Below are 13,552 nucleotides of genomic sequence, written 5' to 3' on the forward strand. Positions count from 1 at the left end.
GTATTTGGACACTTGAGACACATTTTAAAACATAAGTGGTTCATCACATACTGTATGAATTAGCAAAATATGAAAATAAATGGCATCTGCAAAAAATGATGCCAGAACTTGAGCAATGCTTTTTGTTCAGCTGGAGTTTAGGCGTGTTCACACAGGTGTAGAGAATCACACTAACGATCAACTCCAGATCTGTTGCTTTTTGCATTTCAAACCTTCTTTTTGACAAATATTTTGATAAATGCTTCCACTTACCTTTTTATAATACTGGTAAATGACACTTGGTTTAATATTATGCAACTTAAAAAAAATCCATTATTATTGTTTTATATAATCAGCTTACAATTTAGATCATATTCTTCCAAAAAGGTCACTTTTAAAGTGTTTTCGTGTCTTCGTGTTCACAAACTCACACAGATGATTAGTAAAGACTGGCTTTATTGGCAAACACCAGTGTTTCAGTTTAAATAAATCTGATTTCAATGCAATGTGTTCGTCATTTACACAATTTTCCAGAGTATTTTCAAGGTGAATAAATCATATTCCCAAAGCCAAGTGCATCTCAGCTACAGTTTATATACATTAGATTGTATTTATAAAACAAAATCTCCAAAAAATAAAAAAAAGTTGGCTGATTGTTTTTTAGCACACAATCGAATGTGCTAAAGATACAGATTCCCTTTGTGTTTGATTATCATCTAATCATTAGTTATACTTATTTTTCCTCATAAGTAGCAGCCTGACCGGTCCTCTGCTAGAGAGTCCAGCGTGTCTCGTGTGTGTGTGTGTGTCAGGTGTATTCACACAGGTGTCCGCAGCCGGCCGGACAGTGTTTGGACTGTTTCAGCCACTCCATCACATGCTCCAGGTGTCCTCCGTGACTGCAGCCCTGACACCACACAAACAAGCCTTTGACCACGTGATGACACACCGCACACACGCTCGCACACTGGTGGCACCTATGGAGGATTCAAATACATACACAAAATACCCAATCAATCAATAAATATCTTAAATTTTTTCTAAATGATAAGATTTTAATTAATAATTTATTTCATAAAAAAAATGTGATATAATAGTAAATACATTTTAATAAGTTTATAATACATTAGAATTATTTAAAATATTATAATAAATATTTATAATTAAAATTGTAAATTATATTAATTTTATTAATTTATAAAGTGGACATAAAGTGTGTGAAATTCTCAAAAAGTTTAGAATTTTTTCCAAATTATATTTTTAAGATCAATTAATTAGAATTAATAAATTATATCGTAACAAATAAATTCTAATAAATTTATAATAAATTATAATTTCAACATAAAATGTATAATGAAAATATATTAATTGTAGTTGTTTATAAGGCATGTATATAAACATTTCCATAAATATTAAAAAAGAAAACAAATACACCTTTAAATGACCTTTAAACACAGTAACAGATGTATAAGCTCTAATGTTAAAGGACTGAAACTCATAGCTTGGTTGATTTTTGACTTGGCAAAGGAGAAAAACAAGATAAAAGTCAGGGATTGGAGGTGCTACCTGTCACAAATCCAGCCCTTGTTGCTCATTGGTCGCTTGCAGTTGCTGCAGTTGATGTGTAAGGTGGTGGAGGCTTGATTCAGACACATGATGGCGCCGCACGTGCTCAGTTTGATCACCTCGTTGCTGACGTTCCACAGCTCGAAGCGCTGCAGGAGGTCGATGTAGGACATGTACCAGTGTTCCTGAAACAAACACACACAGATTAAAACATCACAAACAAAAACCCTACACTTCCTGTCAAAGTGGGACGGTTTTTCTCACCTGCGTGAGCTCGTCGATCTCCTTGCGGATGCGTTTGCCCAGTACGATCAGCACGGACACGGCCATCTGCACGTCGCCCTGCTTGGCGTAGTAGCACAGCATCTTCTTCACGATAGGGCAGAAGAACTTGGGCGGCAGGTGAGGCGAGAAAAGCAGCTGCGAGACGGAAATGAGACTGAAGGACTCCATGGAAGTCAGGCACGTGCTCTCAGCTTCGCTCCCGCTCACGTGAGGCGACTCGGGCTTCTCCTGCACCGGCTCCGGGGCCGAGGGATGGTCCATGATCTCGTGCCGTAACGGGAACGCCTCCTGAGGGAGCAGGTACTCGGGTTCCTCTGCTGGAGAGAACAGAGGCTTTCCATTTGATTTTTTACACACATACCTGTGAGATGTGTTTGGATGTGCTGACCAACCTGCCTGGTTGTCGTGCTCCATGCTGTAGAGATCATCGTCATCCAGTTCAGCGTCTCCAAACAGATACTCCGCCTGTCCCTCGCTGCCCTCCGTCTCCTCGTTCTCTGCACTCAGAAACACATCTTTTATCCAAAGTTTTAGTGTTCTGGCAGCTAAAAATCTGGACTGACAGCTGAGGAGGCCACAGAGACACCATAATTACTACATATATACATACATTACTACATAATCACAAATCAAAATCCATCTGTATAATAACAGTCAGCCAAGTTATTAACCTTGAGGCATTTAAAGGGTTAGTTCACCGAAAAATGACAATTCTGTCATCATTTACAGGTCATTCCCAATCTGTATGACTTTGTCTTCTGTGGAACATAAAAGGAGATGCTTAACAGAATGTCCAAATTGCTCCAAGTTGAAAAAGCACCATAAAAGGAGTCCATGTGACTTTTGCACTATCCAAGAACAGACTGAATCCATTACTTAATGTCAATCATACAGGTTTGGAACAACATGAGGCTGAATGATGAAAGGATTTTTGGTTTTGGGTGAACTATCCCTTCTTTTGCCAATTTTCTGCACAGAAACTCTGTGGGTGAAGTTTAATGGGCATCAGAATGGTTTTGTGAACAATGCAGTTTCTCAGTAAATGCAAAGATTTTGCAAGTGAAAGCAAAGTTTCTCTGGGACAGGCAGAAAAAAGTTTTTCTAAAGCAAGTCCAAGGTTTCTTAGAGAAACGCAAAGGTTTTGCAATTGAACACAACGTTTATTAGGGAAACGCAAAGGTTTTATGAGTGAAAGCAAAGTCTCTCTGGCAAATGCAAAGATTTTAAAAGCAAATGCAAAGTTTCTCTGGTAAACGCAAAGGTTTTGTGATCAAAGGCAACACTTCTTGGGGGAATGCAGACGTTTTGAGAGAGCAAGCACAAAGTTTGCTCTGTAAACACAATCTAGCTGACTGTCTCTTGGTACGTGTTGCATGTCTCTTTTACTGGTCTCTCATCAGTTTCTCATCAGGATGCAGCTGCTGTTTATGTGTCTGTCTCACCGTCATTGTTGTTGAGGTTGGTCTCCAGGCTGTGGAGGTTGTCTTGTCTGTTTTCTTTGTTTCTCTCATTGAGAGCAGTGCTCATCTCCTTCATACTAAAGCTGCAGTACAGGAAACAGGCAAACTGATGAACCGTATTAGAGGAGGGGATTCAGAAATACAAAAATCACCTGGGCTAATATCAGTACCTGTTGACGAGCGGGAGGTTTCCTGATTTATTCAGATTGTGATTGCTTGACAAGGACGGATTAGCCGGCTCTGAAAACATGATTCGCAGCATCGTCCATGTGGTTGATTCCTGTATGACACAAAAACAAAATTAAAACTCCTGTAAAACAGGGTTTGTGAGCAAACTGCAGGTTTGTGAATTAATAAAAAGAGAATAATTAATTATTAATCATACTAAATATGCATTCAATTAAAAATAAATACTATTCAAGTATTTTACTAACCCTTTTTAAAAATAAAATGTGATCAAAAATAATCAAAATGATACACTTACTAAAAAAAAAAGATTAAATATTTGTTGACCTGCATGTCATGTGACATACAACACTAGAGCTGGTAAACCTTATACATATAGAAAGACAAAAAAAACAAAAGATCATTTTATACTCGATCATCTTGTTTTTTTTCTATTTTTTTATTTATTTTTTTCTATTTATTATTTATTTTAGTTAGTTAACTTACATATCAGCATGCAATTTGCCAAAAGTCAACACTTTGAAAAACACTAAAGAGAGGTAAAATACAGAAAACCGTTATTGTAGCTTGTCAAACAGTAAAATATGAAATAAATGAGAAATGTAAGAGTCAAAGTTTACTTGAAATTGAGACTCGTCTTCTGAATCATGCAGGCAGAATTCATTGCGTCTTCATTTACTTAAAAAATCTGGTTGTTTATGGTTGTTCGTTTTTTGGAGCTCAATTACTAGTCTGTTGCAGCACTGAAAGAAGTGTGAAAACCCATTTTACCCTCACAAGGCTTTGAGAAAATGACATAAAAGGCAGAGGAAGTACAAACAGCAATAAATGCTACTTACACTAAGTGCAAATAATGTTAGATACTATTTATACTTACCTGTAGTTATTTGCACTGAGGTGCAAATAGTAATTATAATTAGTTATAAATATTTAGTATCTGTGCAGGTAATTCTGAACATAAAAATATGTTAAAAATATATATATATATATATAAATATATCTTAACAAGCTAGAGATTTTAGTGTTTTTGTGCATCTTTAGTGTTTTTCAGAGTCATTTTTTGTCAAATTGCATGGAAACCAATGCGGTTTAATTTGACCCACAACACAAAAAGTGTACCCAGTTTTTCAACACAACAGAAGGGTTAACTGCAGTTCACCCGAGTCACTCACCGCTCATCAGACTCTCTTTAGCAGCAAACGCCAGGTCACCGAACAGCCCAAAGCAGAGTCCCTCAGGATTGGCGCGGTCGATGGGTCTGCTGGCGTCTTTAAACATGTGCTGGTACAGCGTACTGTCCTTGGACCCCGACAGCAGGTAGTAGGGGTCGTGCTGGTGCCGCCACACGATTCCTGTGGTCACGTCTTTGTGCTCCTCGAAGGTCGCGAAGGGGATGAATGGCCGGCGGACGTCCCACACGTAGATGTTGTGGTCCACCATCATGGAGCAGGTGGCCAGGTGATATCTGCGCTCCGGACGCCACTTCACCCTGGCCACCGACGCTATGGTCTGAACACAGTAGATCTCCTTCACGCAGTTAGTCGACATGTCCCAGACTTTCACCATCTTGTCACGTCCGCCTGTGGCGAGCCAACCCCTACAAGACAGAGAAACACGTTATATATACAAAACAGAGCCAGAGAGATTGCGCTTAAAATCCAGGAGGATGAAAAATGTGTAAACTTTTACAAACTAAAATTAGGCAAAAAAATAAAAAGTTAGCTTTTGAGTATTTATTAAGTAGAAGTTTTCATTTTGAAAAAAATTATTTAGAACTTGACTATTATTATTACTTCCTTCTTATTTCATCTTTTTTTCATTTTCACTTTTTAAAGTTTCTTTAGTCATTATTTCGAATTTTACAATTGTTATTATTATTTTGTAATTATTATTTCAATCTCATTTTATCTTCTTTTTTAAACTTTTCACTTTTTATGTTTCATAAGTCATTAGTTAGAATGTTCTCATAATAATAATTTATTAATAATTGTATTATTATTACTATTATTATTATTATTATAACCCTCATTTTATTTTCCTTTTTTAAATGTTTACTTTAACTGTAAGTTTAGAATTTGAATTTTACTATAACGACAATAATAATTAAAATTATTATTACTATTATTATAGTAAATGTAACCTTTTAAAAATTTTAACTTTTATTAAGTTTTGAAAGTCACTATTTAGAATTGTATTATTATTTCCTTTTCATTTTATCATCCTTTTTTAATTTTCAGTTTTCACTTTTTTCTTAAGTCATTATTTAGAATTTTACTATAATAATAATAATAATAGTACACTAATTATTATTATATTTTGAGCTCATATTATATGATATTTCTCATTTTATTTTTTAAATGTTCATTTTTTTAAGTTTGTCATTATTTAAAATATTATTATTATTATTATTATCATCATTTTAATTATTATTATTATTTCCTTATCATTTATCTTTCTATTTCAATTTTATTAATTATTTTTTTGTATTTTTAATGTGCTGACCTGTGAAGCACTTGTACATGTGAAACATGTGAAAAATTTTATACAACAGTATTATTATGAATAGTTTAGTTGAGAGTGCACGCACACACACACACACCTGTCCTCAGGGTGCCAGTCACAGCAGAAGACGGGTCCGGTGTGCGCGGTGAACATTCTCTCGTATCGGTCGGGTCTGCGAATGTCCCACAGCTGCACGTTTCCATTCTCGAACGAGGCCGCGAACGTGAAATAATCCTTAATACTGAACTGCACATCTCTCACGCTCTCAGACTGACCTGCAAAAACACTGCTGTTCACATTGTGTATTTCTATAACATCTGATTGAGTGTCTAAAAAGCTCCAGATGTGTTTCTCAAATTAAAGTGAATTGAAAATAGGTGCTCGGATGTTGTTCTGTGGCTTTTTGTGTATGTAAACGATGTCGTGGTAAAGTCAGAGATGTTCATCTGCACATCTGTACGTACCAGAAAAGGTGCTGACGCTCTCCTTCTTGCGCAGGTCAAAACACTTCATGAATCCGTCCTGAGAGCCAGACAGCAGCATGTTGACCTCAGTGGGGTGAAAACAGACTTTATTGACCGTGCGCTTGTGTTCGGTGAACAGCTGCTCTTGTTTGTTACGGCAGGGCCGCGCCAGATTCCACGTCACCACGGCTCCGTTAGTGGCGGCGGTGGCCAGCAGGTTCTCCTCCATCTGATGCCACATGACGTCCGCACAGCTGAAGTTCAGCGAGGGTTTGCGGCCCACGCGCAGGTTCAGCCGCTCCACGAAACCATCTTCCTCCAGACCGTAAATCTTGAAAATATTTCGCCCGGCAACCACCACCTGAAACATAATGTGATCAATCACAAGTTAACTGTATCTAATGACAGACTGAATATTAATTTACATACTACTAATCATTTAAATGACAAATAATTACTCAAATATATACATACTGAAACAATACATAAATTATTAATAATAATACATATAAATAATAGTGCTGTCAAACGATTAATCGCGATTAATCGCATCCAATAAAAAAAAGTTTTGTTTGCATAATATGTGTGTGTGTACTGTGTTTTATTATGAATATATAAGTACACACACATGCATGTATATATTTCAGAAAAATATGTTATGCTTATATATTAAATATATTTATTTATAATATAAATTATATGAATATAGACATGTAAATATATAAATATATAAATTAATTAAAAAAAAATATTTTGTACAGTAAACACCACCTGGTCACCCTTGAGAACAATCACAAATTAACTGCATCTAATAACATGACCCAAAACTGGTATTTTGAATGTGAATATTTATTACTGACAAATAATTATTTAATGAATTATTGATATTAATCAGTGATCAATCACAAGTTAACTGTCTATTGACAGACTGAATATTAATATACATATTAACAATCATATATTATTTATGATTTATTTATGATTTAACGCCATGTCAGCAGCAGTGGCTATATTCATTACTGACAAATAATTATTTAATGAATTATTGATATTAATCACTGACTGATTGAATATTAACTTACAAATTAATAATCATATAAATAATAAAAATATATAATAAATTATAATAATAATAAATCAATTTAATAATAAATTATACAAATTAAAATATTTCACCCAGCAAACACCACCAGAAACAAGTTGTGGTCAATCACATATTAACTGTAGCTAAAAACGGTATTTTAAATATGGATATTTATTATTTAGAATGAATTTTTAATTATTATTTATTGATATTAGTCATCGACAGACCGAATATTGATTTACATATTAATAATCACATAAATTACCAAAATATATACATTTAAAATAATAAGAAGTACATTTATTCATAAATTACACTAATTAAAAGATTGTTAAATTATATAAAAAATATATATTATATATTTTTGCCTAGTGAACCATAACAGAAAAAATAGCTTTGAGTAGAAAAATCAAATTGGGCACTTTGGCTTGCGTTGTGAATATCATTTTCATCTCATTTTCACCTGCGTAGCATCCCGACACACACTGATGGCGTTGGCAGGTGCATCCAGGTGACAAAACACGGTACGGCCACCGATGGTGCTGACCCTGCTCATCTTCTCCATCTCAAGCTGCAAAATCAAGAGAAACAGAGCAAACAGAGGGGGAAACACAAAGAAAGATGAGAGAGATGCTGCTGCAGTTCCTTCTCTGGCCAGCAGGTGGAGGACAGATTCATGGTGGCGATGTTATGAGCATTATTATCACAAACAATAAATTTAAAAACATAAGAATAAAGCGACATGTTCAGACGTACGCTTTGTGTCCAAAGCCTGTTCTGTTGAGAAAAAAAAAACCTTGCTTATTCACAGACTCTACACCAATATTTCCCTATAGGGAAAAGAGGGCAGAAACAGCAAACACATTCCATTAATGAGCTGACAATTTCCCAGTCACATCAAATATGAATAATCATATGATTCACTATAGATTGTATTCGAATGAGTAAATCACTGGATGTTTTTCCAAATAGTTTAGTTGTGGTAAATGGACAAACATCTAAGGGAATATTAATGCTTTTGCAACACAGCTCTTCTTTGTTTTTGTTTCTTCATCTCACCGTCTGTGTTTCTCGCTCACATCTTCATACGAAATTACACACCGACCTGCAAAACAGAAACAAGACAGCAGAGAAGCCATATCAATAATACAACAGAACATCAGAGAACATATGAAAAGTGAAATAAAAGTGATATATAGTTTATTATTAATATTATTATTATTATTGTCTATAGATAGACAGATAGATACAATATAGACACAACAGATATTGTTGCTATTATTATATGTATTATTCAGTGGTGTAAAGTATTTGAGTAAATGTAATTAATTACTGTACTTGAGTATCGTTTTGGATACTCTGTTTTACCGAGTATCAAAGATATTAGCAACTTTTACTCTTACTCCACTACATTTGTAATGAGTGTTTGCATTTTGCATGGCACCTAGCTTTTTCTGCCGCAGTTTATTTCTGCTACAAAAGAAGTGATATCGCATCTACAGGACACTGAAGGTACTAGATCTCGTGTGTTTTGCCCTTACTCACACAAACTTAGGCTGATTTACGTGAATGCGAGTTCCTTAGCGATGGCAATGAGGCTGAAACAAGGTCATCCAGTGCAAGAATGCATGGACTTTGAATTTTACTTAACATTATTTTTTCACTATTCTCCTGTATTCTTATACTGTATTCTTATTATTGTAAAAGTTCAATAAACAAATAAAGTTACTTAACATCATTTTTTTTATCCGTTATAATGAAGAGACCTTTTTGAAGGATTTTTTTTGAGGTGTTCAGTTTTATTTTGGTTTTAGAAATATATGATTGCTCTCCTCATGTCTCTTTGACTAGTGCATCTTTGAGCCTATATTTAGTGCAAGTTAAATACTTAAGTACTGATAAAATCAGATACTCTTTACTCAAGTCGTTTGGTAATTGGTGACTTGTAACTTCTAATGGAGTCATTTTCACTGTAAGGTTTACTCGAGTATGGTTTTCAGGTGCTCTTTACACCTCTGCTGTGTAAATTGTATCTGCTGTCGGCCTGCAATTTGGGTTTATAAATATTATTTCCTTATTATCATTAAGAAAATGAGCGCAGTGTTTTGTCTGCTATTGTAATGCACAGAAAGTCCAATTAAATGCAATGATTTTATATAAGGGTTTGGAACAATTCATATTCACCTTAAGCATACTGGCGGATTGGTGCTTAAAATGTCATATATTTTGCAACACAATGATATTACAGCTGTATCCTCTTATGCCTGGAATATTATTATATGTGCTGGAAGTTAGTGTTTCAGTCACGTGCCACAACAAACCTGCTTTAAAACAGCTCAGTTCAGCAGTAATAACTGTCCATAATACAGCTTATCACGTTTCCGAGCATGAATGTTCAACTGTAATATGAGTTTAGATATTAGTGAAATAACCGCGCAGAACTTACCCTTTTAAAAACAAACGTGTCCGTTCAGGAGAAGCGGATGTAGAATCATTGTTTACGCTCGCGGCTGACGTCACCTCCCGTCGCGTGGCGCGCAGCAGATCAGGAGAGATATTTATCATAACACATCCTGGTATGATAATATGCTGCTGTTTCGCTTGCTTCAATTGTTTGTAAGTGTTGTAAACTCTCTCTCTCGCTCTCGGACAGTCATGTCTGTGAATGAGAGACTGTATCGCTGTGATTTTTATGTTCATTACAGTATTAATATATTAATAATCATATAAATATATACATTTAAAATAAATAATTATAAAATTAAATATAAAAATGTACAATTATTGTAATAATTGTAGCATTTTAATTGAGCATTTTGCTGAATGTTGTTTTTATGTTCATTTTAGTTGTTGCGTCAGAACAGAATTGAATATGAATTAATATATTAATAATCATAAATGTACAAATCTAAATAGTAAAGTATATGCATTTAAAATAATTATAGATCATATAATTTATATAATCCTAAATTACACCGCTAAATACTATAATACTAAAACATATACATTTAAAATAATTATATAATTTGAAATAGTTAAATCATAAATTATATACATTTAACTAGATCTTTTTAATTAATAATTTTTGCCTACTCATAATTAGCTTTAACTTGCAATTTGACACAAGCTTAAATGCAGCTTCACTAGCACTGGCTCACCTAAAAACACTTAAAACACATCAGAATATAATTTAATATGAATTTATATATTAATAATCATATAAATTTAAATATAAATTACCAAAATATATACATTTAAAATAATAAATGAAATTATAAACATTAAAATACTTGTAAATTATATAGATGCATTAATTTTATTTTAATTAATTCATTCATTCGTTTTTGCCTACTTATCACAATTAGCAGTTAACATGCAATTAACATGACACAACCTTAAATAGAGCTTTTCTAGCATTGCCCTGTATTTGATGTGGACCACAATTGAAATACTCAGATGAACAGTTACAGATGAAAAAAAAAAAAAGATTTGCATTCTCACAAGCACACACCTAAAATGTCTTTTATTGTAGTTGCATCAGAATAGAATAGAATTGTAGATGTAGTGAATCTTAATGACAGTCTCTGTCTTCTGTCAGGTTTCAGGAGGAGCTGCCGGCAGCGATCTCAGTTCCCTCACACACACTGAGCTCGTCAACATCATGGAGTGGAAACTGACTGTAAGCGCAACAGAAATAGATTCACACACCCTGCGTAATTAACAAGAAACATGATGCTGGAAAGAGGCGAGTGGCTCATTGGTTGCATGCGGTGATGTTCCCTCTTACGACAACAGATCAGTTGCGTGCACACAGATACGACAGTATGACAGTGTGTTTCTCTCTTTGATGACTGATGATGGATACTCTCTCCAAGTTCAGGCCTCGTTTGCAGCAGCTGATTGGCTCAAACAGCGAGGAGGCGGTTCGAAGCTCCACCAGCAAAGCTTTCGGTTTGATGCCCGACGTCCAAGCGGCGATTACAGAGCTGTGCAAACTCAAAGGTGTCGGGCCTGCGACGGCATCAGGTACACACACACACCCATCAAATCACACATGCATGCAATGATTGTATTAATATGCATCCAATCTGTCTCTATCAGCCGTGCTGGTGGCAGGAGCTCCGGGTGAAGTGGCCTTCATGGCTGATGAAGCTGTGGAGAGCATCGCTGAGCTCAGACCGGTCGAGTACACGGCCAAACATTATGCACTTTTCCTCCAGAAAATACTGAACAAAACATCCCAGCTTAATACAGGTAAGAGATTTAAGATGCATGTTGAGTCTAAAGCGCTCTTCATCGGGATCTGACCCTGCTGTCTGCTGTCTCAGTGGACGGCCGGCAGGACTGGACTCCTCACAGGGTGGAGCAGTGTTTATGGGCCTGGGCCGTGGCCAATCAGATTCAGCCCTCATTATTACAGGAGTTCAGTCTGATGGATGCAACACACACAGTGGCCAATCAGAAGCCAGAGAAGAGGAAGACGGCGGATGAAGAGCCCTCGAAGAGACAGAAGACTGAGAGATCTTAAAGAGCAGCACTTCACCGCATTTGAGTATTTATCCGGAGGGCGATTTCAACACATTCCTTTGCAAAAGTATGTATTTTTGAGGTATTACTCCAAGATCATGAAATGCACTTTTGCAATTTCACAGTTGCTTTTCTGAATTTGTAATTGTTTATGTATAAATGTTTTAATAAAACAATAAAACTTGTTGTAATAATGAAACAAAGTTGTAAAAACTGTGTAAATGTTTTTTTTCAAGTGTTTGGAATAATTAGGATTTTTTTTTTTACTCTTCTGCTCACCAAGGCTGCATTTATTTGACCAAAAATACAGCAAAAACTGTAAAATATCTAAATATTATTCTTTTTTTAATTTATATTTTAATATATTTTAAAATGTAGTTTATTCCTGTGACATAAAGCTGAATTTACAGTCTTCAGTGTCACGTGATTCTTCAGAAATCATTCTAATATTCTGATTTGCTGCTCAAGAAATATTTCTGATTATTATCAGTGTTGAAAACAGTTGTGCTGCTTCATATTTTTCTATCATTTAATATTTTTAAACTGTGATACCCCAAGCTTTTAGTAGTTTAAGGGTATATGATATGGGGTAAGAAAAAAAGAAACTGATACTTTTATTCAGCAAGGATGCATTAAAGACATTTAAAATGATACAAAAGATTTCTGTTTCAAATAAATGCTGTTCTTTTGAACTTTCTATTCTTAAAAAAATCTGGACAAAAAATGTTTCGCAGCAACTGTTTTCAATGCTGATGTATACAAAGTACATATAAATAAAATGTAATGATTAATTTTAATTACCATAAATTTATACTGCTGCTACTGCATGGGTAATTTGTAAAAAATAATAATAATAATTAAAAAATACATTTAATTAAATTTTTTTTATTTTCTTTAATTTATAAGAAACAAAAATGTTCATACTTTGTACCTCTTCTGTGAAAAGTATTGCGGGCACTGACACTGACACACACACACACACACACACACACACACACACACGTGTCTCCTCACAGTATGGTCTTTATTTCATACAGCTGAGAAATTAAAGCAAACACAAAACAATACAAAATAAAATTACAAAAACAAAACTGCCTCAGGTCCCAATATTTCAGAAGTACAGTACATCATGAAATGATAAAGAATTTGATAGAAACTATCATTATTTACTTCTCTTTTTTTATCATCATCTGATCCAGAGAAAACTATTAGCCTTATAGTATATTTTCAGTTTTAACTTCTTTTTTTTGTAAACAATCTTTTACAGCAATGAGTCGTCGTCTCTCGTCTTTTGGCACCATTTTGAAATCTGTAAATGGACTAGGATTGGATTCTCAGTAGAACTAGAGTTGTGGTGGCGACACAGAGGATCTCACTCAAGCTCAAAGCAACACTCTTGCGACCTACACCTACAACATCATGGAGAAAATAAACACACGACACCGTGATCTGTGCTGATTGGTAGCTACTGATGTTAAGCATGAGATTCGAGAGCAGCT

At 34.8% G+C, this 13,552-nt stretch overlaps 1 protein-coding gene across 1 annotated transcript; it reads right to left on the reverse strand.

Moving 5' to 3' along the window:
• Nucleotides 1–433: 433 nt before the first annotated feature.
• LOC107677125 (WD repeat-containing protein 24-like) lies at nucleotides 434–10,048 on the reverse strand. Its single transcript, XM_016471915.1, has 13 exons — nucleotides 9,973–10,048; nucleotides 8,586–8,631; nucleotides 8,283–8,303; nucleotides 7,990–8,097; nucleotides 6,443–6,803; nucleotides 6,076–6,253; nucleotides 4,649–5,073; nucleotides 3,461–3,590; nucleotides 3,273–3,373; nucleotides 2,223–2,327; nucleotides 1,810–2,147; nucleotides 1,546–1,730; nucleotides 434–956 (listed from the first exon to the last, which is right to left on the reverse strand). Exons 4-13 carry the CDS (start codon nucleotides 8,089–8,091, stop codon nucleotides 788–790), a joined length of 2,094 nt encoding a protein of 697 aa, XP_016327401.1. The 5' UTR covers nucleotides 8,092–8,097; nucleotides 8,283–8,303; nucleotides 8,586–8,631; nucleotides 9,973–10,048; the 3' UTR covers nucleotides 434–787.
• Between the last annotated feature and the right edge of the window lie 3,504 nt (nucleotides 10,049–13,552).

The sequence above is a fragment of the Sinocyclocheilus anshuiensis genome, unplaced genomic scaffold, assembly GCF_001515605.1.
Source record: "Sinocyclocheilus anshuiensis isolate Anshui unplaced genomic scaffold, SAMN03320099.WGS_v1.1 scaffold392, whole genome shotgun sequence".
Lineage (NCBI taxonomy): Eukaryota > Metazoa > Chordata > Actinopteri > Cypriniformes > Cyprinidae > Sinocyclocheilus > Sinocyclocheilus anshuiensis.

Coding starts and splice junctions, on each gene's coding strand:
- LOC107677125 (XM_016471915.1), bottom strand. CDS start 8,091: ATGGAGAAGATGAGCAGGGTCAGCACCATCGGTGGCCGTACCGTGTTT. Junction 2,328..3,272: donor CAACCTCAACAACAATGACG/GTGAGACAGACA, acceptor TTCTGAGTGCAG/AGAACGAGGAGACGGAGGGC. Junction 2,148..2,222: donor GGAGCACGACAACCAGGCAG/GTTGGTCAGCAC, acceptor TGTTCTCTCCAG/CAGAGGAACCCGAGTACCTG.